The sequence below is a fragment of the Pipistrellus kuhlii genome, unplaced genomic scaffold, assembly GCF_014108245.1.
Source record: "Pipistrellus kuhlii isolate mPipKuh1 unplaced genomic scaffold, mPipKuh1.p scaffold_m20_p_3, whole genome shotgun sequence".
NCBI lineage: Eukaryota > Metazoa > Chordata > Mammalia > Chiroptera > Vespertilionidae > Pipistrellus > Pipistrellus kuhlii.
In genome coordinates, this window is record NW_023425529.1 from 113,470,203 (window position 1) to 113,495,939 (window position 25,737).

Consider the following 25,737-nt stretch of genomic DNA (forward strand, 5'->3'; position numbering starts at 1 on the left):
TACATACAGAGTTCTCCTCTCCTTCATGGCAGATTTCCAGGTCTCTGTGAGTGCCCAACAGGCATGCTTCTTAAAGCCCACTCCATGACGCCCTTGTGAATGTTGATTGTGTATTCTGTGGTCACTACCTCCTTGATGGCAGAACAGCCCCTCCTTCTTGCCTCCCTTCTTAGTGGAAGCAATTATGCTGGGCCCAAGTTGGAATGAAAGCAAAATTGATTTTTTTCTCCTTCTAATTTTCTTTGTGGGATTCTAGGGCACAGTACGTCTTCTTTCCAATAAGTGAGGCAGAATTGCTGCCTGTCAGCCAAAGCAATATGGTGCCTGGAAAATTGCACGTTTGATGGTTCCTTGGCATATAATGCCACATATTGTAGAACCACTTTGTATGCTGTTACATGCAATATCTTCTACTTACTGTATCTTTTATGGCATGTACCTTTCATGCAATTAGAAGTTTCATACTGGCTTTAAAAAAAAATCATAGCATGACTTTCTATTTATTTCAACTTTACTGGAGGGTAAAAGGAGAAATGCCTGTTCATTTCCCATCAATGGTGCTTCTATCCCAACTCTATTCAAGATTAATCTTCCTTCCTTCCACATCTTTTCTTTTGATTTGTAGAGCTATATTCTATTTTATATACAAAACTAGAGGCCTGGTGCATGGATTCATGCACCTTGAAAGGAAATTAATTAGAAGGTGGCCAGCAGGGTGGGACTAGGCGAGACAAACTGGACATGCCCTAGAGACACCTCCCTCGGTCCCTCCCCAGCCTGCCGCACCTGGGGCAGCACTGCAGCTCGAAGGACATCTGCAGAGTGAGCGGGGTCCCCTGGCAGGTGGGGTCCCTTCGCCTTGCCTGGAGGATTGGCCAAAACCGGCAGTCTGACATCCCCCGAGGGGTCTGAGTGTGTGAGAGGGCACTCTGCAAAGTTACTGTAGCTCAGCCACTCCTGTGTTGAGCGCCTGCCCTCTGGTGGTCAGTGCGCATCATACCTACTGGCTAGTTAGCTAGTTTGCGGATCGGCCAATCACTTAGCCTTTTATATATATTAATACTTATTGTGAATATTTTGGGTTATACAATCAGCCTATAGCATCATTTTCGTTGTTGTTTAAAAACTTTGTAAGAAAAGTTTGTGTAGAAACTTGAGCTTTGAGAGGCAGTTTAAAATAAAAAATATTTTATCAGATATTTGAAGGAAAAATATTTTAACAATGTAGTGTTCTAAAACACTCAGGTATCCCTTACATAAGAATTATTTTAAAAATATACAGTATTTTGTTTTAAGAAATTAAAATTTAATCATCTACAGATAGTGATTTTTTTCTTGTTTCTTTTTTTCTTTATTAAGATATTACATATGTGTCCTTATCCCCCATTCTGCCCCACTCCCAATCATGCTCTCACCCCCCTGTTGTCTGTGTCCATTGGTTAGGCTTATCTACATGCACACAAGTCTTTTGGTTGATCTCTCCTCCTTACCCCCACCCTCCCCTACCTTCCCTCTGAGATTTGATAGTCAGATCAATGTTTCTCTGTCTCTGGGTCTGTTTTTGTTCATCAGTTTATGTTGTTCATTATATTCCACAAATGAGTGATATTTATCTTTCTCTGACTGGCTTACTAGTATTTTTCTTAGCATAACGCTCTCCAATTCCATCCTTGCTGTTGCAATTGTTAAGAGTTCCTTCTTTTTACCACAGCGAACTATTCCATTGTGTAAATGTACCATCGGTTTTTAATCCACTCCTTTGCTGATGGCACTTAGGCTGTTTCCAAATCTTAGCTATGGTAAATTGTGCTGCTATAAACATAGGGGTGCATATATCCTTTCTGATTGGTGTTTCTGATTTCTTGGGCTATATTCCTAGAAGTGGGATCACTGGTTCAAGTGGGAATTCCATTTTTAGATTTTTGAGGAAACTCCATACTGTTCTCCACAGGTTTTCTTATTTCTGATGTTAGGCAAAATTGCAAAACAAGTCATCAAAATGCAATTTATATTGTATTTAATGAGGCATAGTTAACAATTTACAATCACTTCTACATTGAATATAGTCCAATTATTTGTCAGGTATATCAACATCTTAAACATTTTTAAGCCAGCCTTTTTATAATTTTACCAAATAATACCAATCGGTGACATTTTGTTTTAATCCACAGACCATAGAGTTTGCACTTACCAGAATTCTAAAATATTATGCCTTTCTTATCAGGTAAAAAGTTAGCTCTGGCTGATTCTCATACAGGATGCCCCCTCTCCCTTTGACTATCATGTACTTCATGTTTTCACAGTACTGATACGTTAGAGACTCTTTTCAATTCATGGTAATTTCTGATCAATAATGAGATAAATCTTAGGAAGCATCTCTTAATTTTATTTTCCTGGTAAAAGTTGAAAGTGGTCCTTTCTTTCCTATCAGATTTTTGAAGGAAAATTCTGAGTGTCTCTGTTTCTTAGGGAGACACTCAGAATGACCTATGACCTGGCTCCAAACTACTTTTATAATTCTAATTCTTCCAAATTCGAGTTTCTTTCCCTCCCTAGATATACCGTGCCCTTTTACTCCCCAGCCATTTTTCATCATTTTTGCTCCATACAGTGCTCCTTCCCCTTCATATAATGCTCTTTCTTTGCCTATAAAATCCTGCCCATTTTCAAGAGCTTAGATGATTTTTTTTTCCCTATGAAGGCTTTTTTAAACCTCTTTCAATTAGAAATAATCTTAAAAAAAAAAGAAAGAAATAATCTTGTCTTCCTCTGCACTTTACAGTATTTTATTATTATTTTTATTTAATTTTCTCTTAAAGTCACTTTAAGTTTTTTTTTTCTTCTATAGTTGAATTTTAAATTTCTTATGAGCAAGGATTAAAAATACTAATGTTTGGCTCAGTGGATAGAGCGTTGGCCTGTGGACTGAAGGGTCCCAGGTTCGATTCCAGTCAAGGCATGTATCTTGGCTATGGGCACATCCTCAGTAGGGGGTGGGCAAGAAGCAGCTGATTAATGATTCTCTCTCATCAATGTTTCTAACTCTCTATCCCTCTCTCTTTCTCTCTGTAAAAAATCAATAAAATATATTTAAAAAAATAAAAACCCACAACTATTTATATAAAAAAATACTAATATTTGTATAATTTACAAGTTCCAACGTACTTTTTTGATCATCTAATTTAGTTCTATAACCCTTTGAGATATATATTTTTATTTTCCACATTTTATAAATAAGCAGACTGAAGTTCAAATAGGTTTAAATATTTGCTCAAGATCATATAGCTAATTAATGACAATTAGGACTTAGACCTTCAAAGCTCATGCTTTTGTTTTTCATCAGATCATATTAATTCTTATTCTAGTTGTAATAACAGTTATGACAATAACAGTAATATTTAATAGCTAAATTATGTAAGTACTTTGCATACAGAGTACAGGGTATTTAAAATTTTTCTATTATAGAAAAATTTAAATTATTTTACAAAAAGTTGAGCATATAATGAACTCCTTTGTACCCATCACAATTATCAACATTTTGTCGATCTTATTTTATTTGTTCCCCCAATACGTTTTAAAAATGTTTTTTTTTTTTTTTTAATTCTCACCCAAGGATATTTTTTGCATTGAGTTATAGAGAGAGTAAAAGGGAAGGAGGAGAGAGAGAGAGAGAGAGAGAGAGAGAGAGAGAGAGAGAGAGAGAGAGAGAGAGAGAGAGGGAGAGGAAGAGGAGGGAGGGGGAAGGAAGGCGAAGGGGACAGGAGGAATGGGTGGTGATGGGAGGGAGGGGTCGGCGGTTGGGCTATGTTGGACGTGGTAGTTTTGGGGGGGAGGCGGAGTAGACGAAGGACAGGAGGAACGAAGGACCCGGACGACGCAATCCACATGCACTACATCACGCCACGCCCAAGAACCCCCCACCAACACCCACCCATCCCTCAATGCCCGCACCGCCCCACTCCCGAACCGCCCATCCCGCCATACCTCCTACCCTCCAAGCACGCACGCCCCCCCTCACCTCCCCCGCCACTCCCGCCCTCCGACCTCCCAAACCAGCCCGCCGTCCACCACCATCCGTCCATCCTGTGACTGCCTCCGTACCTTCTTCATTTCCTCGTTCTGGCATTTTCCTTCCGTTTCATCCTTTCCCTTTCACCTGTCCCTTCCCTTTCCTTTCACTGTCCTTCCCTCCACTCCCTCCTTACCTTACTCCCTATCTCTCTCTCTCTTTTCACCCCTTCCCCTCCTCTTTTTGCCTCCTGCAACTGGGGCCAGGAATCAAACCTGCAACTGAGGTACATGCCCTTGACCAGGAATCAAACCCACAACCCTTCGGTCTGCCAGTCAACGCTTGAACCACTGAGCCAAATCAGCCAGGGCTAAATATATCATCTTTTAATACATCTTTTACATAATGCATTTTTGTTATCAATGTCTCAGAATTTCTCTCTAATATAACCATAGTTCTATTATTATAATACCTAACAAGCAATACCCAAACAAAACTTGGTCATTGTATTTAATTAATGTGCCTTCCAAGTCCCTTTGAAAGAGAAAAGATATAAAATCCTGTTCTCATTATCTAGAGATGTATTGGCCAATTTTCACGAATACAAATATTTTGTTCAGAATTATACCAATATTGAAAAACTTCAAATGAGGAAATATTTTCTAATATAAATTTCATTAAGTCAATTTAAGTTCTTGATTAATTTACACAATGAAATTAAACCATATTATTTTTTTCCAAGCTAGAAATAATTGCTTTATTTTCTAATTTTTATAGCCTTTAAGAAATATTTTATACTCTATGAAAATCAGTAAGCATATATTTAGTGCCAAGTAAGTAGGACTCCATGCACATTGTTACTATAATTCTATATAATGTAGCTGTATAATTCCTTGTATCTCATTCCATCTATTAATTATGGGCTTGTTATGTCGAGGAACTTATTTTTTCTTCTGGTACAGGTTTAATAAATGTTTGTTGAATCATTTAATACTGAGATACTGTGAATATTTTATTGCCAAAATTAAAGAATGTGTGAATTTTACTAATTAATGATTTGAACTGAGCCTTAGCAGATTGCTGTGGTACAACATCAGAAATATACCATGTTGTTATGCCAGCATAATTGTCTGATATGTATGGAGGGGCTGAACAGTTTGTTCTGAAATTTTCTTGCCTGAGTCCCAGCTGGCCGTGGCAGCAGGGAATTAGATAACAAAGTGGCCTGTACTTGTAGCTCCAGCAACCTGGGCATCTCAAAGCTCGGAAATGTTTTCATCAAATACAATGACACTCATCTTTATTTATATTATATAATTATATGTCCCTTCTCAAACTCCTTGCTTAGTGAATTTGCCTGAATAAAATCTGAAAATTCTTTGCCATTCTGCCATGTTCTCTCTATCAATTAGTTTGTCCACCCAGTGTTTCTTAGTGAATATTTTTTAGCATATATTTGGAATTTGTATTTTGTTTTTGCAGACACAGTGATCCCCCCCCCCCCCAATATTTGTCATGGCTGCTTTTTTCATACCTAATGACCAAACTACTTAAAAGTATATCTTTGCCATTTATTGCAATGTGGTATTTCAAAGGGAAATTGCAGGAATGTGGATTTTATTATTTCTGCTTGGAAAGGAAGTTATGACTTTGATAGGAAGCTTTATAAATGTGTTTTAGAGCCATGCAAAAATGGCAGTGTGATTGAAATGTGTCTTCTAGTTTGACTTCTGGGTACTGTTTGTTGGCTCTGTTTTTTTGTTTGTTTGTTTTTTAGGAAATCCATTTATGCAAATGTTTAGGATTCTTTACTATTCAGTCTATTAAAATTTACATGTGAGTCACCAGTGATAGGAACATGAATGGGGGACGGTCCTGGCCTCAAGGAGTGCATCTTCTTGCTGAGGCGCTTGGCACATGACGAGCCTACAGTGTGCTGAGTGCGCTAAAAGACAGTGGTTTGGGAACCCAAAGAAGGGAACCATTCTGGGCTTCAGATTTGAAGGAGAGAAGACAAAGCAAGAGCCAGGCAGAACTTCAGAGAAGCAGGGGCTTTTCACTAGGACACTAGGGGTGAGTGGAAGATAACAGATGCATAGGGAAGGATGGCTCTTCTAGTCAGAACAGACAGTGTGAGCAAAGGCAGTGGCTGATTAGGAGCATGTGAGAGAGACTTGCACTGGGCTGACATAGCAAGCTAGCAAGTTTTTCTTCTTTGGTGGCGATCCTTCAACTTTTAAGTCCCAGGACTTAAAATTCCATTCCTAGACCCATTTACTCTGCCCTCTTTCCATTACTCTTTAGCCCTTTTCTTCTACTTCTTGCACTTTTTCCCCTTTGACAGGATGTGGATAGAGTTTTCCAAGTTCTTATTTTCCCCTTGTCTAGGAAGACAAGTGCATAAGCCCTTTTCGTCAGGATTTTACTGCTAATCTCTCTGAGGAAACAGAGTGACTAAAATAGTAATAAGCCTGAGGGAGTCATAAGAGTCACAGACTTCCAAGTCCTTGAAGTCATGATCTCGGAACATTTCTCCCCAAAACTGGAAGCACATTTACTTCCAGTCCTCAGTGTAATTTTCATCTGTGGGGCTTACCATATGACTTGTACCTCTGTGATACTCTTTTTCGAGCACATTGTTATGAGGAACACAAAAGAATGAACCGTAATTAATAAGTGCCATTGTCATGAGACAATTTCCAGCTTTTAAGATTTCTCATTATACAGGTTCCTTTTCCCTTTTAAATTTTCACTCTCTTAATATTATCTTTAAATTGAGTAAATAATTAAGTAAAAGCTATTTCATGCTATTTTTTTAAAGGATACAGTTGTATATACAGAATAATGACTAGTAAGCATACATAAATATGCACAGCAATAATACAAAATGATAGCATATTTTTTTAGCAGTTGCACATTGGGAAGTGCTTTGTTTTCTAAATTTCCAACAAAATGAGCATATATAGCTTTTAAAATGGGAAGATAAGATACTATGTATGTATTTAATCAAAGTAATCCTGAGGGTTTTCTATTTTAGGTTAAAAATATGACTGGAAAGAGCAGATTGCTATAATGTTTGATTTTGCTCAAGATATTTACAGAAATTTCTTCTTAGGTTATGCTTTTAGAATTTACTTAAAGGAATTATAAGAGCTTTACAAGTTTAGTGAGAAATGACCTGATGAGGTCTGTGTTTTAGAAAAATAAATTGTTACCATACTTTTCCCTTACCTAATTTCTGTTCTTACTACCATACTTTTTCTAACTTTTCTAATTTCTGTTCTTGATAGCATGCTTTCCTGTTACCTGTCTAATTTTTTTTAAGGATGGATTCCTAAAAGTGAGGAAAGAGATAATTCAAGGCTCAGGTTACCTAAATCAATTACAATACAAATGGAAAGACATGTAATCCATAATTTTGAAAGTAAAAGCATGAGCCTCAGAATGAGACAGGCCTGATTTGAATCCCAGCTCCATTATGACTAGCTGTGTAGCCATGAACATGTTGCTTAACTTTTCTGAGCTTTGGTTTCTTGATTTGTGAAGTTGGAATAATCATAATAACTACTTCATGGAACTGTTATGATGATTAAATTAAATAACATGTGAAAATACTTAACATAGAGCCTGGCAGAATATGAGAAATCAATGTATTATTTATTGCTATAACATATAAAACTCAGCTTTTTTAATCCACTTCTATTCTTCTCACATAAATCAATTATTAAAATGTTTACATCTCATTAATGGGGTATTTTTACCTCAAAGTGACAACTTCTTATTTATTATTATTTTAAAATTAAAATTATTGGGATGACATCGATTAATAAGGTTATATAGGTTTCAAGTGTATAATTCTGATACCTCATCTTTATATTGCATTGTGTGCCTACCACCTAAAGTTAAATCTTCCTTCACCATATATTTGACCTCCTTTACCCTTAAAATGGGGAAACAGCATGGGAGTGGATTTCATTTTTAACTGTCTTCTACAAAGGACAGCAACTCTCAGCATTAGTAAGTGGCAAGGAAATGAGAGCATTTGTAGGAATAACACATATTGTTGAGACTTAGTAATAAACCCTAGTTATAATTTTAGGTTTTCAAGGTTTTAAAGAAGTAGAAAAGAGGCCGAAACCAGTTTGGCTTAGTGGATAGAGCATCGGCCTTCGGACTGAGGGGTCCTGGGTTCGATTCCAGTCAAGGGCATGTACCTTGGTTGCAGGCACATCTCCAGAGGGGGTTGTGCAGGAGGCAGCTGATCAATGTTTCTCTCTGTAAAAAAAAAAAAAAAAAAAAAAAAAAAAAAAAAATCAATAAAATATACTAAAAAAAGAAGTAGAAAATGTTTGAGTAAAACAAAATAAGTAGAGTATTACCTCTTCTTGCAACTGAAAACCATGCATCTGAAGAACTGATTCAAAGAAATCATTGTTTTTATACTGATTTAATCACCTTTGATGCTAGTCTTCAAATCTGAAATAGTTAATATTATGCTGTAATGTTGACACTTCAGTGTAAAATTATAGAAGAGAAAAAACAATATGTGGAAGGATAAAATTACTTTTTTTTTTTAATGAGAAGAGTTTAGAAGTAGTGTATTTAGAAATAAATTAAGGAAAAAAACCTATGTCATAGAAGTTATGCTATGTATGTTTGCTAGTTTCATTTTCATTAACAATAGATAAAACAGAGTTGGTCTGAAGGTTGTGGGTTATTGTTAAGCTGATTAACAATAGATAAAACAGTACAACTTTGAGGAAATAGGTTTTGGTAAAAACAAAAAATTCTTCTGGTTTGTTTACCTCCATACAAAAACAACTACTATTATTACTTCTCCTCTCCCTCCTCCCTCTCCTCCTCCTTCTTCATGAAATAAGCCAGTCAGGGAAAGACAAGTACCATATGATTTCACTCATATGTAGAATTTAATGAACAGAATAAAGTAACAAGCAAAACAGAGAGAGATTCATAGATAGAGAGCAGGCTGACAACTGTCTGGGGCTGCATCTGTGGGGTGGGGAGAGTAAACAAAAAAGAAAAAAAGAGGAAAAAAATTTCTCTTTGTTTAATGTTTTCTGTGTAATTACAGGGTGTAGGAAAAAACAAGATTGTTGACAGATTCCTTCACCTGCTCAATAGACCCCGAGAATATATCCAGTTGCACAGGTAAGAGAAAAAGACCCATACCTCTTAAGATCTGATTTAATCATTTAATTTCCTCAGTACAACTTAAAAATACTTTTTTAAAGTCCCACTGTACTAGTATAAACCAGTTTCGTTTCTGTTCCTCCTGCTCTTATCTCTTCTTTCCTTAAAAGGTAGTAAAACCAGGCAAATTTTATTTTTAAAGTGACTAATACTTTGTAAACATGAATTAATAGATATTTTGTGGATAGAGAGTAATGAACATTATATTCTAGGAGCAGATTTCATCAACATTAAGGCTCTCAAATTAGAAGAAAAATATGTAGAGGCTAACCCCTCTAACAGGAAGCTAAAATAGCTCCCAAGAGCAAAACCAAATAATTTAAATTTTACATTTTAAAATATGAATCTCAGGTATAAGATAAGAAACTAAAAAATATGGAAGAAATAAGTTAGTTTCTTTGCCCTCCTTGAAAACACTTTGTGGATTACCTAAATTTGTGTGGTCATAATGCTGTTTTAGGGATAGTTTTTAATCAAATATGTTTTCTAGACATGAATTGTTTTTAGATTTATCAGTTAACCTATTCCAAATCTTTTAAAAATTAAATATAAGCAAGACAATAAGATGGGGCTGGGGAGGGAGGGAAAGAGAGAGAAATTAAAGAATATATCAGTAATAAACAACTTAAAACTAGATTAAATTGTTATTGTTTTAAGCACAGGAAATTAAAAAAATGTTGTGTAGTGGAAAAAACATTGGATTGAATTACAAGAATTGTTTTCTTGTTTGGCTCCTTTCACTAAATAATTACGTGTTCTTGAAAGATAAGTGTAGGAGAAAAGAAGGCAGCGTTAGTGGGCCAAAAGAAAAAAAAGCAAAGTAAAGTTGGAGGATGGTCAAAATCTAATTCTTGGGATTTGAAGGAGTAACTGGCACTAGATTAGTCCTCCACAGTAGGTTCACAAGTCTGGGAGAAGAACAACTGCCGGAGATAGCTGAGCTGAACAGCCACCAGAACTCCCGCATGGTGAGGAGACTTCCTTAGACACTCCTGGTATTTGGAATAAAAGCTACTCTACAGCCACCCTTGCAGAGTTTAAAAATAAACCTTAAATGAACAAGGATGCTTTCTATTTAATATTATTTAGAACTTTTCTCATATAAAATGACTTTTGTATGAATTTTTCTCATACAAAATTAACTGCTAAGCTGAACAAACTTAACCCTGAGTGGAGGAAAACTATAAAATCCAGACATTCAACAATATAGTATTCATAATGTTAATCATTCAGTGGAAAATTACTAGATGTACAAAGAAACGAGAAAATTGTTTAATAGAAATAGACTCTAAAATGGTAGATAATGAAATTAGCAGACAAGGACTATAATATAGTGTCATGAATATGGTTAAGCATTTAGACTGTTAATTTCTTCAACTTGATAAGAGACCTATGAAAAACCTACAACTAACTTATAGTTAATGGTAGTTAATAGTGAAAAACTAAATGCTTACCTCCTATGATTCTGGAAAAGTCAAGGATAGTCAACATTGTGCTGAAGGACCTAGCCAGTACAATAAGGCAAGAAAAAGTAATAAATGGCATACATGCTAAAGTAAAGTAAAACTGGCTCTTTTTAGGGATGACATGATTGTGAATATAGAAAATCCTAAGAAATATATAGACACATACACACAAAATCAACTAATATGTGAATTGAATAGGATCACAGGATACAAGGTGAATGTAAAAGAATCAAATGAACAATAGGGAAATAAAATTGTAAAAATACTGTTTAAAATAGCATTAAAACATGAAATACTTAGGAATAAATTTATCAGCATATGTGCAAGTTTTAATTTGCTAATTTTAATAGGGGAAAATCATTTCAACTTTTAAACTTCTGTTAGTCACCTGTAGTTCCAGAAAATTTCTAGCCTATTCCCATTTCTTTTCATGCTTCTTTTTTGTATTAATGATACCTTTTATAAACCCATGAGTTTTGACTAACTTTTATATGAAAAAGAAGAATATACTATTGTATATCAAAATTGCTAGATGTTATAGGAGACATAGAATAGAATAAGAAATAAAATATCTTCATTTAAGGAGCTGTAATACTGTTCTTGTTGTAATTATCTTAATTTTTCACGTTTACTGAATATGAAAACTTCTTATTTTTTCCCTTACCTTTTAAGCATTTCCACCAATTTTTGTTTTTTTAAAATTTGGCAAAAATAATGAAGGAATAAAAATATTTAACTAGTGTGCTAGTTCTCGTCTTAATAACTTTTTATAAACTGTTTGTTTTTGAGCCATGGCAAGACCTATTTTTTACAGTTTAAGAATGATTGAATGAGCATTGCAATTGTTCACTTTAGGAGAATTTGTGCTGCTTTATTTTGTTTACATTGTGTTTAGTTTTCACTGTTAAATATATAATTGTTTGAAAGTTTTAATGAATGTACATACTGCTGCCACTTAAGTATATGATGTCAATTTAGAGCAAAACCAAATAATTTAAATTTTATATTTTAAAATAGTTAAGCAGAAAGCCAACTTTTTCTTAAGAATGACTTCAGAACTTGAAATCAGCTCTCAAATTTATGCCCTAGAAAGAAGTCACTTTTCATGAAAGTCTCTTCTTTATATTGGACAAAATATTTTTAAAGAAAGATATATTAGGTTAAACAACCTCAGTCTGTTCTGATTATAGATTATGGAGGTTTTTTAATCAGCAAAAAGGAGGCAAAGAAATATAACTGATATTTAATGATTATTCTTGGGTGTATGTCACACTCATTGTGAACAGGTCTTTTGCTTATGATTTATTTTCTTTAATAATTATAAGAAGTTTTGATGCATCTTATTTTTGTAGGAATTATTCCTTCTAATTATTGGTATAAAGTTGTTTATAATATCATCTTGTGGTATTTTTAAAAATACATTTTTATTGATTTCAGAGAGGAAGGGAGAGGGCAATAGAATCATCCTATATAACTCCTAATAAAGATGTAAATATGCAAATGGTCGTTACTCTGTGAAGCATAACGACTGACCATGTAATGACCAGATCATGGATCAGCAGGAGGGTGGGGCAGTGAACTACAAGCAGGCAGCAGAGAGCTACAGGAAGGGGAAGGGCAGCAAGCTATAAGGGGGACGGGGAAGCTACAGAAGGGCGGGGAAGTGGGCGGAGAGCTCCTGGAGGGCTGCAGCGAGCTGCTGGTGAGCTACTGGCACATGTATCTGTGTGCAGGGCTACTAGTCTATAATAAGAGAGAACTATTGGTTGGCAGCCTCCTGCAGGCCCCCTGCTGGGGAGAGAGCGTACAACCTGAGCATATGCCCTGACCAGGAATGGAACCACGACCTACTGGTTCATAAGTCGACACTCAACCACTAAACCACACCGGCCAGGCATCTTATAAAATTTTAAGTCCCTGGTTCAGTCAATGATATCTTTATTTTTATACTTGGTATTGGCTATTTACCTTCTCTCTTCATGATCAGTTTTGCCAATACTATTGTTGTGTTCAGGCAACTAATTTTTGTCATAGTTGAATCTCTCTTTTGTATTTTTCTTTTCTATTTCAATGATTTCTGATTTTATCTTTATTATATCCTTCCTATTATTTTTCTTTGGATTTAGTGTGTTCTTCATTAAACTTTTTAATATGCATGCTTAAATCATTGATTTTCAACCTTCAATTTATATATGTGTTTGAGGCTATCTGTTTTTGAATCTCTCTTTGGGTTTTAGTGTTTTTATAAATTTCTCTTTGGGTCTCAGTGTTTTCATCTCTTAAGTGAGAAGAATAGGCAACATTTCTAATATCTCTTTTAGTTCTATCTTCTGATATCTTTGAATAGGCAAGAAGAAGGAGATATTAAAGGTGCTATAAAAAGTTTGGATTAGAGATGCATACTTCCTGCCTAGAATGTCTTTTATACCAACATTTTCTTATGAAATGGCAAATGAATTACATGCTGCTTATTTATATTTGTATAATTCTGACATTGGCTATATATGAGTGTGTATTAGAGGCCTGGTGTATGAAATTCATGTACGGGAGCGTGTTCCTCAGCCTGGCCTGTGCCCTCTCACAATCTGGGACCCGTCGGGTAGGGTCCCTAGGCCTAGCCGGTGATCAGGGCCTACCGGGGCTTTCCTTCCCCCTGGCTGCTTGTAGCTGGCAGCTGACCCCACTCCTGAAGCTGCCACTGCTTGTCCTTGCGGGCAACAGGCATGGGGAACGATCGCTTGGTTGGCCTGGGCCTCCCTCTGCTGGGTAATGGCTGGCTGGCCCTGCGCACCTGCCACAGTGTCCCTGGCTAGTGGCCTGGGCTTTCCTCTGTGGGGTAATCAATCGTGGGGTCTGCCATCCATCACTGCGCAGTGGGAGGCCCCGCCCACCTGTTGCAGAGCTGCCCAAGGGGTAGCCTGGGCCTTAGTCTTTGGGGAGGTTGATTGCAGGGCTCCTCAATCTATCGCCCAGCAGAGGGAGGCTCCGCCCACCTGGCTGGGCTCCAAGATGGGTCACAGCACAGAGGGTAGCCTGGGCCTCCCTTTGCGGGGTGATTGTGGGGCGATGGCGGGGGGGCCCCAGAATAATAACATAGCACCCACCTTGGCTGGCCTGGCACTAGTGCGTGTCATAGTGTGGTCATTCGGGTCTTCCGGACTGTCGTTCTGCTGTTCAATTGTTCGGTCTATGTGCATATTATCCTTTTATTATATATTATAGATAGCTAGATAGAGAGGGTGGCTGTAGAGTAGCTTTTATTCCGAATACCAGGAGTGTCTAAGGAAGTCTCCTCACCATGCGGGAGTTCTGGTGGCTGTTCAGCTCAGCTATCTCCGGCAGTTGTTCTTCTCCCAGACTTGTGAACCTATAAAAAAGCTTTCTACATTCAAAATGTAATAAAAATTTCAAACCATATATATTTTTTAAATATATTTTTATTGATTTCAGAGATGGAGGGAGAGATAAAAATATTAATAATGAGAGAGAATCATTGATCAGCTGCCTCCTGCACACCTACTGGGGATTAAGCTCGCAGCCCAGGCATATCCCCTGACCATGAATTGAACCGTGACCTGCTAGTTCATAGGTTAACACTCAACCACGTTATCTGATAAACTATATATTTTTATTTTTGTTCTTACAAACATTGATAATGTTAGTGATTGATGATAGTATTACAAAAAAAAATCTCTTCACTTTAACAAAAACCCTAGCTATCTCAATTTGGTGATATTTGATATTTATTATGTAATGTTGGTTTCCCATCCAAGTACTAACCAGGCCCAACCTTGCTTAGCTTCCGAGATCAGACGAGATCGGGCGTTTTCAGGGTGGTATGGCCGTAGACCATGATATTTATTATGTAATGTTGGAAGTAAAAAGTTCTAAAATATGTCATATTAAAGATTTTTTTAATTAATTAGACTGACATTTCCATTTCAGTGTGGCAAGTTTTTGCCATTAAGACTTGTATTTGTCATAAAATTTAAGGTCATAAAATTGCTTTAAGAGAAAGATATATTTTTAAAGACATAAAATAGCGGTCAAAAATGTTTAGACTCCTCTGATCTATGGGTAATATACTTAAGGTCTTTACTTTGTTTATTTTAGTTTCCTTTTAATGGATTTGTGATGTTACCATCTAAATAATGTCATACTCAATTTAGGTTTATGGATGTCATTCCAACAAAATTAGTTATGAGCCAATCTAAACATAAGTAAAACCATCATGAAACATACATGAATGGCCATCTTATATTATAATGATCAGATATTTTAAAATAAGTAAACTAGTCAATTCATGTCCTTGGTTAAAATCAAGATATTGTCCTAAGCATATGATTTAAGTAATTTAAAAGATTAATGGATATAATTACTTGTGATGTTATATATTTCAGACAGAAGAGACTACATGGCTCACATTTGTGAAGTGCATTTATTTACTTATTTTTTCATAATTTTATGTTAATTTGACATTAAAGACCCTTGATATGTCAATTTCTAGAGCTATATACCTCCCTTGGATAAAAGTACTCTTTTGTGTTACAATCAGAATTATCTTAAGGTTTTTAAATATTGATGCTACCAGATTTACCCCCCAATTTCTACCTCTTCTATATGAAGATGAAGTCATAGGTTCAGTCATGAGCATGACCTATTCTTCTGGCTATTTTTCTAATAAAGAAGCCCATTGTATTAATAAATATAGAGTTCTCAGGTTCCCCGTAAAGTCCCAACTTTCTCTTCCAGTGGGATTTTCCTTATATATGCTTCATTTATTTCAGACTGTACCATTCTCTGTCCTACTCACGAGTTTTGAACTTGTATACATGCCTGTCTTTATTCTCCCACCTAAAATGTACTTTATTTCTCTCCTATTCCTTTAAGATTTGGTTTACTTCTGTATGGAACTTTGTTATTCTGTGTGCAACTGTTCCCTCCTCTGAAACTCTGTGGGACTGAATTTGTACCATTGTGCTAGAAAGAACATGAACTTTAGTCATCAAATTGTGTCTTCACCATTAAGTTCTGTGTAGCCTTGAACTCTTTTAGTGCTAATTTCCTTTCCTATCTAATTGAAATAATACTTTGCATGGTAGTTCTGAAAATTAAATGAGAGAATGTGTACAAAGGATCAAGTACAATGTCTGGTACATTTTAGGCACCTAAATTTTTAGGCAAACAAATAAATACTAGTTTCTTATTGTATACCCTACTTTCTTGTCTCATTTCATATCTTATTTTTATCCCCTCCCCTTTCTCCAGTTGTGCCTTCCCAACATAGGGAACTTTTTGAGAGCAGGAGTGTTGTTTATTTGATAGATATTGATTCATTCACTAATTTGTACTTATTAGATTCCAATTGATTGCCAGTGACTATTTTAGACACTGATCATGTATAGGTGATGATATTGGTGCTTGCTTTCTTTCTAGTGGATGAAAATACGTCAATATTTATACTACTAGAGGCCCAGTGCACGAAATTCATGCATGGGGGTGTCCCTCAACCCAACCTGCACCATCTCCAATCTGGGACCCCTCGAGGGATGTCCGACTGCCCGTTTAGGCCCCATCCTGGTAGGATCGGGCCTAAACGGGCAGTCGGACATCCCTCTCACAACCCAGGACTGCTAACTCCCAACTGCCTGCCTTCCTGATTGTCCCTAACTGCTTCTGCCTGCCAGCCTGATCACCCCCTAACCACTCCCATGCCAGCCTGATTGATGCCTAACTGTTCGCCTGCCAGCCTGGTTGCCCCCAACTTCCCTCCTCTGCCGGCCTGGTCACCCCTAACTGCCCTCCCCTGCAGGGTTGATCGTTTCCAACTTCCCTCCCTTGCAGGCCTGGTGCCTCCCAACTGCCCTCCCTGCTGGCCATCTTGTGGCAGCCATCTTGTGTCCACATGGGGGCAGCCATCTTGTATGTTGGAGTGACAGTGAATTTGCATATTATTATTTTATTAGGTAGGATAGTGTTGTATATCAGTTATGAAAGAGGTATGTGCAGGTTCTGTAGGAGCCTTCTGAGTGTATTTATATTTTTTGTGGAAGGTGCCTGGAGAAGGTGGCACTCAAATAGTCATAGAGGACAAGTAGGAATTTTCTAAGTGTAGAACAGAGAAAGGGGCATTATTCCTCCTGAAAACAGGCTATCTAAACATCAGGAAGTGAGAGTCAGCTTGCTTTATCATGGATTTATATGCATAGATGTAAGAGGAAGATGTGGGCCTTATTGGGACTTCATGGGCCCTGCTGATGTCGAATTTTATCTTGAATGCAATGTGATGGAGTTAAAGCAGGAAAGATCATTATGACCATAATCTGTGGGTAGCTCAGAGTCAGCTGAGATTTGAATCACAGAGGAGACTAGGAGGTGATTGCAGTAATCCAGATAAAATTGTTGGAGCTGAACAAATATGTTGCCAATGAGAATGGAAAGAAAGAACATATTTAAGATAGTTTTAACTGGCTAAGTTTGGAAGCCTTCTTAATCATGTGGAGGGTGAGGCAGGTACTTTGTTGGTTCTCAATGCACAGTGGAATCCCAATATATATTTGTTGAAATGACTTGATATGTGCCAATTCCATCTGGATCTCCCAGCTGAAGCTCCCCTAGAGGCACTGATGGTTGTTTCAAATTGAATCAAGTGCCTTATCTACATACTAGAGGCCCAGTACATGAATTCGTGCATGGGTGGGGTCTTTTATATGATGTTCCTCCCCTGTTGGGACCAATCGGACCAGGTGGGTGGAGGGTGGAGGGGTGGTGGAGGGATCTCGGATGGTTGGCTGGCTGGCCCCACACCCTGGTCAAACTCCCAGTCTAACTCCCAATCATGGGGACAATTTAGCCTTTTATTATATAGGATGTATAACCTGTGGCTCATTATGCAAAACTCCAACCCCTAAGGTGCTTAAAATATTGCATTGTGGATATTTATTGTTATAACGCTTGCTTTTACCCTTTCATATTTTTATATAATTTTTCTTGGTGAAATCAAATGAGATATAATGAAGTCTAAAACTATAACATTGACCCTCATCAAATCAATTATCTGGGGTGAATGATGACATGCTTTAAAAAGCACAGCATAACTCAACATACAAATCTTTCCTCAGGCTGACAAAAATTGAATGTGACAGTACAAAATTTGAAATTCATAAAGTCCCAGAGGACTAATAGATGTATTGGTATAAAATAGAAAACCTAAAAGCTTTTCTGAACTCTCCTGGAGAAAATTATTATTGAGCCATTAAGACATTCTTAGCACTGGTAAGAGCAATAGAGAACTGGAGGCATGCCAGCCATTACACAACACCTCCTGGTTGCTCTTTCTGTCTCCTCTTGCCCATTATGTATTTGAAAAGGCTATTTTAGAAACATTTTTATCAGAAGTTGGACAGTAGCTTTTCCTTTAAGAATGCCTGCCACTGCCTCTATTTTACTAAATGAATTATGTTAGTACCTCTAAGTTTTCCATGTATATCTTTTGGTTTGTAATAATTTTTTATTCTTCTTTTTGTCTCCAAATCCAATTAGGTTTCTATCTTATTTTTGGTGGAGTCGGGTTTTCAATAAAGAAAAAAAATTTTTTTTTAATTTTTTTATTCACTGAATAATCCTTACAAAGTTGTCAAAAGTAGGGTGTCTATATACATGTGGACCTATTCCTGAACTATTGGTTTTTATTTTGTTTATTTGTCTATTTTGATATTAATATTACACTGTCTTCAATACTGGAGTTTTATAATAAATCTTGAAATAACTAAAAAATAAAAAAGAGCTTGCATCTGCAAAAAGTGCCACTTTTAATTCTTCATTCCCAATTTGGACGCCTTTTATTTCTTTCTCTTGCCTGATTGATCTGGCTAGGACGTCCAGAACTATGTTGAATAACAGTGGTGACAGTGGGCATTCTTATCTTATTCCTGATCTTAGAGGAAATGTTAATGTTGATAGTAGGTTAGTCAGAACTTCATTAAATCCTAGCCATGTGGTAAGACTGTTGGTCAACCAATTCTTACACTGTATTTCAATCTGTTTTTAAAAATTCTAGCATTATATTTCTAATCCTTGCTCAGCTTGATTCCAAGGTCTTTTCTTTATCTAGTTAGTCCATATTTTTTCAATGGTTATAGCCTTACTAAATTTTATTGTCTGTTTTCTTGACCACGTCTCCAAATTATTAAACTTACTTTGGCTCTTAATCATGTATCTACTGAGGTGTGCTATCAGTAAATGTAAAGCTCTGTTTTCTGTAATTCACAAAAACAAAAACCTGTGGTGTTTTACATGATGGTCCTACCAAGCTGACACTGCCTCAGTTCTTTCAGTGCACTTACCTAGTCGATTAAGTGAAAGAGGTTGGTGAGTCAGACCTACAGACAGACTCCTGAGACAGGAGATACCAGCAAGTAGCATGCTCTAGGTGGTTTTAGAAGAAAAGACTAGAAACAAAGAGGATCCTATGGGATTCTTTTTCATTTTTATTTCTTAAATTACAAATTAAACAAGCTTGAGAACTTCTAGTACAATGTGTATTCTTTCTCAGTTTGTTATACCCTTTGCAGTTAGAGAATAACTACATTACTTTCGTGTTACATATTTTTTACTTGAGAAAAACTTCAAAAATCCAAAAAGAAATAAAAATATATAACTCATACTCAAATTTATTACTCAAATTTAGAAACTGTTAATATTGCCGAAACCAGTTTGGCTCAGTGGATAGAGCGTCGGTCTGTGGACTGAAAGGTCCCAGGTTCGATTCCGGTCAAGGGCATGTACATTGGTTGCAGGCACATCCCCAGTGGGGGTGTGCAAGAGGCAGCTGGTCGATGATTCTCTCTCATCGATGTTTCTAGCTCTCTATTCCTCTCTTTTCCTCTATGTAAAAAATAAATAAAATTTATTTTAAAAAAGAAGCTGTTAATATTTTTTCAAATTTGATCCTATTCTTCCTTTTGCAGAAACAAAACACTATATATAATGATAAAATTCCCTTTAACCACCATCTCCAATCTCATCTTCCCTTTTTCAAATCATTCACTATTATCAATTTAGTTTATATTGATAAATTACAATTATCAATTCAGTCCTTTAGTGTCTTTTTAAACATGTAAAGCAATTACATGTTGTGAAGAAAATTATTTCACACTGACTTCCACTATAAAATCAATTGTATTCTGATGGGCAGAGGGATTTTTAAGTCCTTAGTTGTAATGAAAATGAAATTAAAATCAATCTTACAATTGTTTTAATGTCATATTATGTTAACACTAGAGGTCTGGTGCATGAAATTTGTGCACAGGCGAGGGGTATATGTCCCTCAACCCAGCTTGCATCCTCTCCAATCTGGGACCGCTCGAGGGATGTCCAGCTGCCCATAGGATCGGGTCTAAATGGGCAGCTGGACATCCCTCTCACGATCCAGGACTGCTGGCTCCCAACCACTCACCTGCCTGCCTAATTACCTTCTAATTGCTTTTGCCTGCCAGCCTGATTACAGCCTAACAACACCCCTACTGGCCAGGTCACCCCCAGCTGTCCTCCCCTGCTGACCTGATTGCCCCTAACTGTCCTCCCCTACAGGCCTGGTCACCTCCAACTGCCCTTCCCTGCTGGTTCTGTCACCCCTAACTGCCCCTCTCCCTTGCCAGTCTGGTCATCCCTAACTGCCCTCCCCTGCAGGCCTGGTCGCTCCCAACTGCTCTACCCTGCAGGCCTGGTTGCCCCTAAATGCCCTCCCCTGCTGGCCTGGTCACTCCTAACTGCTCTTCCCTGCTGACCTGGTTGCCCCCAACTGTCCTCCCCTTCAGGCCTTTTCTCCCCCCCTCCCCCAACAACCCTCCCCTATAGGCCTGGTCCCTCCCAACTTCCCTCTCCTACAGGCCTGGTTATCCCCACCTGCTCTCTCTGCCAGCCTGGCCACCCCTAACTGCCCTCCCCTGCAGTCATGGTTGCCCCCAACTGCCCTCCCCTGGAGGCCTGGTCCCCCCAACTGTCCTCTTCCAGCCTGGTCACCCCACACTGCTTTCCCCTGCAGGCCTGATTGCCCCCAACTTGCTTCACTTGAAGACCTGGTCCCTCTCAACTGCCCTCCCCTACTGGCTTGATCACCCACAACTGGCCATCTTGTGACAGCCATCTGTGTCCACATGGGGGTGGCCATCTTTGACCACATGGGGCTGGCAATCATGTGGGATGGTCAATCTGCATATTACCCTTTTATTAGATAGGATGCTTCACAGCATGTCTCAACCATGTAATCTTGCTCTCTTCTGGCCCTCTCCAGTTAGCATTAGTGGCAGGTTTCTTACAGAATCCTTAGGTAAGTGGATAGACTGAACATGTATCCTGGGCCAGTGCCCCAATGATCTTTTTATTCATTAAAATCTTTTTAAAAGTTGCTTGAGCTCTATAAAGTTCTGTTCCTCATAAGTGAAGCAGATATTGCTGTAGCCAGACCCTTCAGGTATGAGCAACCGTGACAACATGAGCAGAAGGGATGGTATGCGGTGCTTATATTCAGTAAGTTGATTTGTACTTAATGGGATGGCCCGGTTCACAGCTTCTTAAGTAATTTCTGTTAACTGAGATATAGTAATGTCTGTGCAAGAAGAATTAAAGGCATTGCTGAAAAGTCTAAAACTTGTTTTTACACTTAACTTCATTTACTAGTACTCATCCAAACAGTCAACAGATATCTAGGTTGAGTAAGAGCAAGAGATGGCAATGACTGTAAGTGACTTTAGAGGGAGAGCTTTTAGTTGAAAATCCTAGGGAAGTGAAGGAGTCAGGATAAAGCTATGGAAAGGTCTTAGTTGAAGCTTGACCTCAGCCTGTTCACAGGGAGCTCTGGAGAATGGCACCTCAGTTACCCCCCTGGAAGCAAGAGCAATAGCCTTTTTTGCCCTCGTATCATTGAGTCATTGGTTAAGGGCTGCCCGCTAGGAGAGGGTTAAGAGGGAATCCCTAACCTCCCAGGCATTCCTAGGTGAGGTAGTCCCATTGGTGGAGGGCAATTCTCTAACGTGGACATCTGAGCTTCCAGAAGTCAACAACATTCACTATAGTACACCTGCTGCGTGCAGTCGCTAGAACTGTCCGGGCCTTGAGAAAAACAGAAGCTTTCTTTCTACTGGTAATGAGGAAGTATGCAATAAACAAATAATTCAGTAAACAGAAAAATATCAATGCCTTAATGGAAATGGTATAAATATTTTTAAAGGGCAATGTGATAGGAAGTAAATGGGAAATTAATTGGGGACTAGAACTCAGAAACATTAAGCTTGCCCACAGTTACTACCTTCATAATTGTGGGATTTGCAGCAAGGCATTATGGCACTTTAGCAGCTTCGTCTGTTCTAGAGACTCAGTGGATGAATTGACCCAGTATTGGGTGGATCCATAAAGGATTACAGATTGCAGTGACTAGAGGCTTGTGAGAACTTGGGCTAGTGACAGTTTAGAATAGGACAGCCAACACCGAAGTACCAGGCCTCGCTAGGGCCTCACCATGGGGAAACAGTGTTACCAAGGATGCTGATACTGGTGAGAATATTGGTGTGATAATCAAGAAATTAAGGGGAAAGAGACAGAAATATATGAAGCTTGTCATAAATTCCCAAATGTGAGATTTATAACCTCTTTGAACATGACTAATGTGTCATGTATCTCATTCTCTGATGAGAATAGAAATCAGGAACTGAGCAGAGCTGAACCTGCAGCTAAGGAGATGGAATAAAGCAGGGGCAGCACTGCAGGCTTTCCAATCTGTAATAACAAAGGTGTCTTTATCTCAGAACTCAGACACACATTCTGAATGTGATTTTTTTTAACAACTCTCAGTGACAGTGTATATAATTGGATATCATTTTCCACCAAGGACTTAAAAATTTTGCTGCTGTCTTACTTGAATAATGTTGCTAATACTTAAGTATTCAAAACAAAGAATTGCCATAAGGAAGTAGAAAGTAGTCTTGCACAAAGCAAGATGTCTCCAGTGTGATAAAGCATAAAAATAATTTAAGACTCTTAAAGCCAGACCTATTGAAATATTTTGTAATAAGATAGGAAATGACTGAAAATATTTTAACTCAGTCTCACTTATAATCTCATTGCATTTAAAAGATCTGTCAAACTTACATATTTGTCTTTAACAAAGTCATACATATTCACATTTTGTTTATCTCTCTATGTGCTAAATGGCTGTTAGAGAGAGATGCTATGTCACAGATATTTTAAAAAATTAAAAACAAATTTTAATTTGATCCTTTGAGGTAAATATCATGCTTTAGCAGTAAAGGAGAAAATAACTCCTTTAAATAAATCTGTGGAGAAAACATTTTTAAAATCAGGATATTTATGACTTTTAATTGTTAAATTATTGTGGCTGAAAATAATGTGTGTTACCCTATGATATCATAATGTAATAAAAATATATATTTTTTATTATATATTTGAATAGCCTTTGTCTATTCATGGCACAAGAACTTCTAAAACTCTTGCCATCCATTTTCTGAGTTTTAGGACTCGTTTTAAATACAATATTTGATTTCCATTACCAGTTCTAAGACTCATGCAATCTCTATAGTGATGAGTCCTTTATTTTGCTACTAAGGTGACTATAGGGCTTCTAGGTGGCTTCAGAATGGGGGCAGGTTGTCAGAGGAATCGACCTTGTGATTAGGGGGTTGGAACTTTCAGCCCCACCTTTTTCCTCCTTTCCCCGCTCCTCCCCGCCGTGCACACACACACCTCAGGAGAGAGGAGAACCGCTGAAGATTAAGTCAATCAGCAATGGACAGTGGAGAATAGAAGGTGCTTCAAGCAGAAGGAGAGACGAACACAAAGAAATTTGGAGGTACAAGAGAAGTTGGGGACACTGAGTATGTCTAGAATCTACGTAGTGTGCAGGGGAATGTACCTGGATAGGGTGAGGAGTCAAAGTGTACAGTTTTCTTAAATATCACACTCAACAGTCAAACTTTCACTTCATGGAAATGAAGGGCCAACACCTATCAATTTCAGAGACAGGACTCTTACTAGATGTCTCAAAGATGGATGCATTAATTAATTTGTTTACTAAATGTGTATTGAACATTCACCTTACTCCAGACATCATGCTGGAAGGAGACAGCTCAAAGACAAATCCTTGCCCTTAAGGAGAGCTCACTGTCTGGAAGGGGAGACAGAGGTGGGAGCATGTAATTGTGATAAAGAATGACATGTACAACAGCAGAGCCTGTTCTAGGCCAGTGGCTCTAAACATACTATCAATAAAAGAGTTTTCTTTCAAGAAGATACATTCTAAAATATAGAAAAATAAAAACAAAAAATGAGCCGAAGATGAAAACAATACCTTAAAAACAGTTTTAGATTTTATTAATAACACAAAAAAACGTTTTATTTTTATTAAAAGTTAAATAATCTGCTCTACCTCTAGCAGTAATGTACTCATACATTCATTCATTCATAGGGCAAACATTTATTGCATACCTAAAATGTATGAAGCATGATAATAGGCTCTAGACACTTAAAAAAAAGATTATATTCCCCTCGCCAATAGATGATATGCCTTGTAAGGATACAGATATATGAATAACTGTAATGTTTCTTTTTAAAAAATATATATTTTATTTATTTTTTACAGAGGAAGAGAGAGGGATAGTTAGAAACATTAATGAGAGAGAGAGACATCAATCAGTCACCTTCTGCACACTCCCTACTGGGGATGTGCCCACAACCAAGGTACTTGCTCTTGACCGGAATGGAATCCAGGACCCTTCAGTACGCAGGCTGACGCTCTATCTACTGAACCAAACTGGTTTCGGCTGTAATGTTTCTTAAGTGTCAAGTACTTTTTATGGAACAATTATTTCAACTGGGAGGATAGAAGTGAGCAATAAGGAGAGCTTCAAAGAGGAGGTCACATTTGAACTGAGCCTTTAGGAATGGGCCTTAACAGTTTGTTAGGTAAAGGCAGGAGAAGGGACAAAAACACTTTCTAAGAGAAGTAAGTACACACAGGTATGCAGGTGCTTTAAGGAGTGACCAGCTACTCAGTATGTAGGCCTCAGGGTGCATAACTGAAGTAGCTGACTAGAATGTGCCCTCAACAAATATGGTTGAACATCTGTTATGTGCTGGTCAGTTTTCTAAGCATGAGTGATTACTCCCAGCCTTCATGTGTATATTCTATTTGTGGTAAGAGAAAGAGAGAGGAAGGGAGGGAGGGAGGGAGGGAAGGAAGATGGAAAGGGTGGATAATATTAAATATACTTATAGGGAAAAATAAAGCATGGAAGGGGGCAAACATAGGGTTTAAGATATTTAATAGGTTGTCCAGAGATCCTCCATGAGTAATTGACATTTGAGTAGCACTTATAGATAGTAGCCTATTTCTAGTATTTTGCCTCTAGTAATGCCTTTTTTAAAAATGTTTATCTATAATTAAGTATTTTCTTTCTGTTGTGGTTTTTGGAGATTTTCTGAATAAACAAATAAATAGCAATAATACGTAAACTCAGATGACAGATAGGACAAATGAAGCACACCCTCACATTCATCCTGAAAGAGTAGAAATTTCCCAAGAGGTGAGCAAACTTTTCATTCCCAAGATGACATAGTTATTTAATATCTTTAAATGGTGCTGAAGTGCCCCCCAGCACAAGGTGAAAAATGTTGTGCATACAGCCTTCTCAGCATCATCTGGTGGCTCTCCACAGTGCTTATCCTGACATAGTGCATGAAGAGTGAAAAGAATAACTGCCATTTTAAACCACTCATTTATTTAATTTTGGGTTCAAGAAATGTGATAGATACCAGAAGAGAAAGAGCCAGATGATGAACTTGCTATGCAGCATCAGCTGTCCAGCTCCACCCAGTTTCCAGGAGGTGTTGGCTCAGGATCGCAGCTCCTTGTTGCTGTTTTCCTAGTGGTGACTTAACATTTTTGTATGGAAACAACTGGATATATTATGGAATAGCAGTCAAAATCTCCACCAAACTTTAAAATAAAGATGACAGCGATGTGCGTACAGGGCCGTT

The 25,737-nt window shown here is 37.6% G+C and overlaps 1 protein-coding gene across 1 annotated transcript in view; it reads left to right on the forward strand.

The window, feature by feature from the left end:
• Nucleotides 1-25,737, forward strand: part of VWA8 (von Willebrand factor A domain containing 8) — a 341,016-nt gene that overhangs the window by 160,155 nt on the left and 155,124 nt on the right. The window contains exon 21 of the mRNA XM_036454732.2: nt 9,102-9,178. Within this exon, the coding sequence (XP_036310625.1) occupies nt 9,102-9,178 (77 nt within the window). The remainder of the gene's footprint in view (nt 1-9,101; nt 9,179-25,737) is intronic.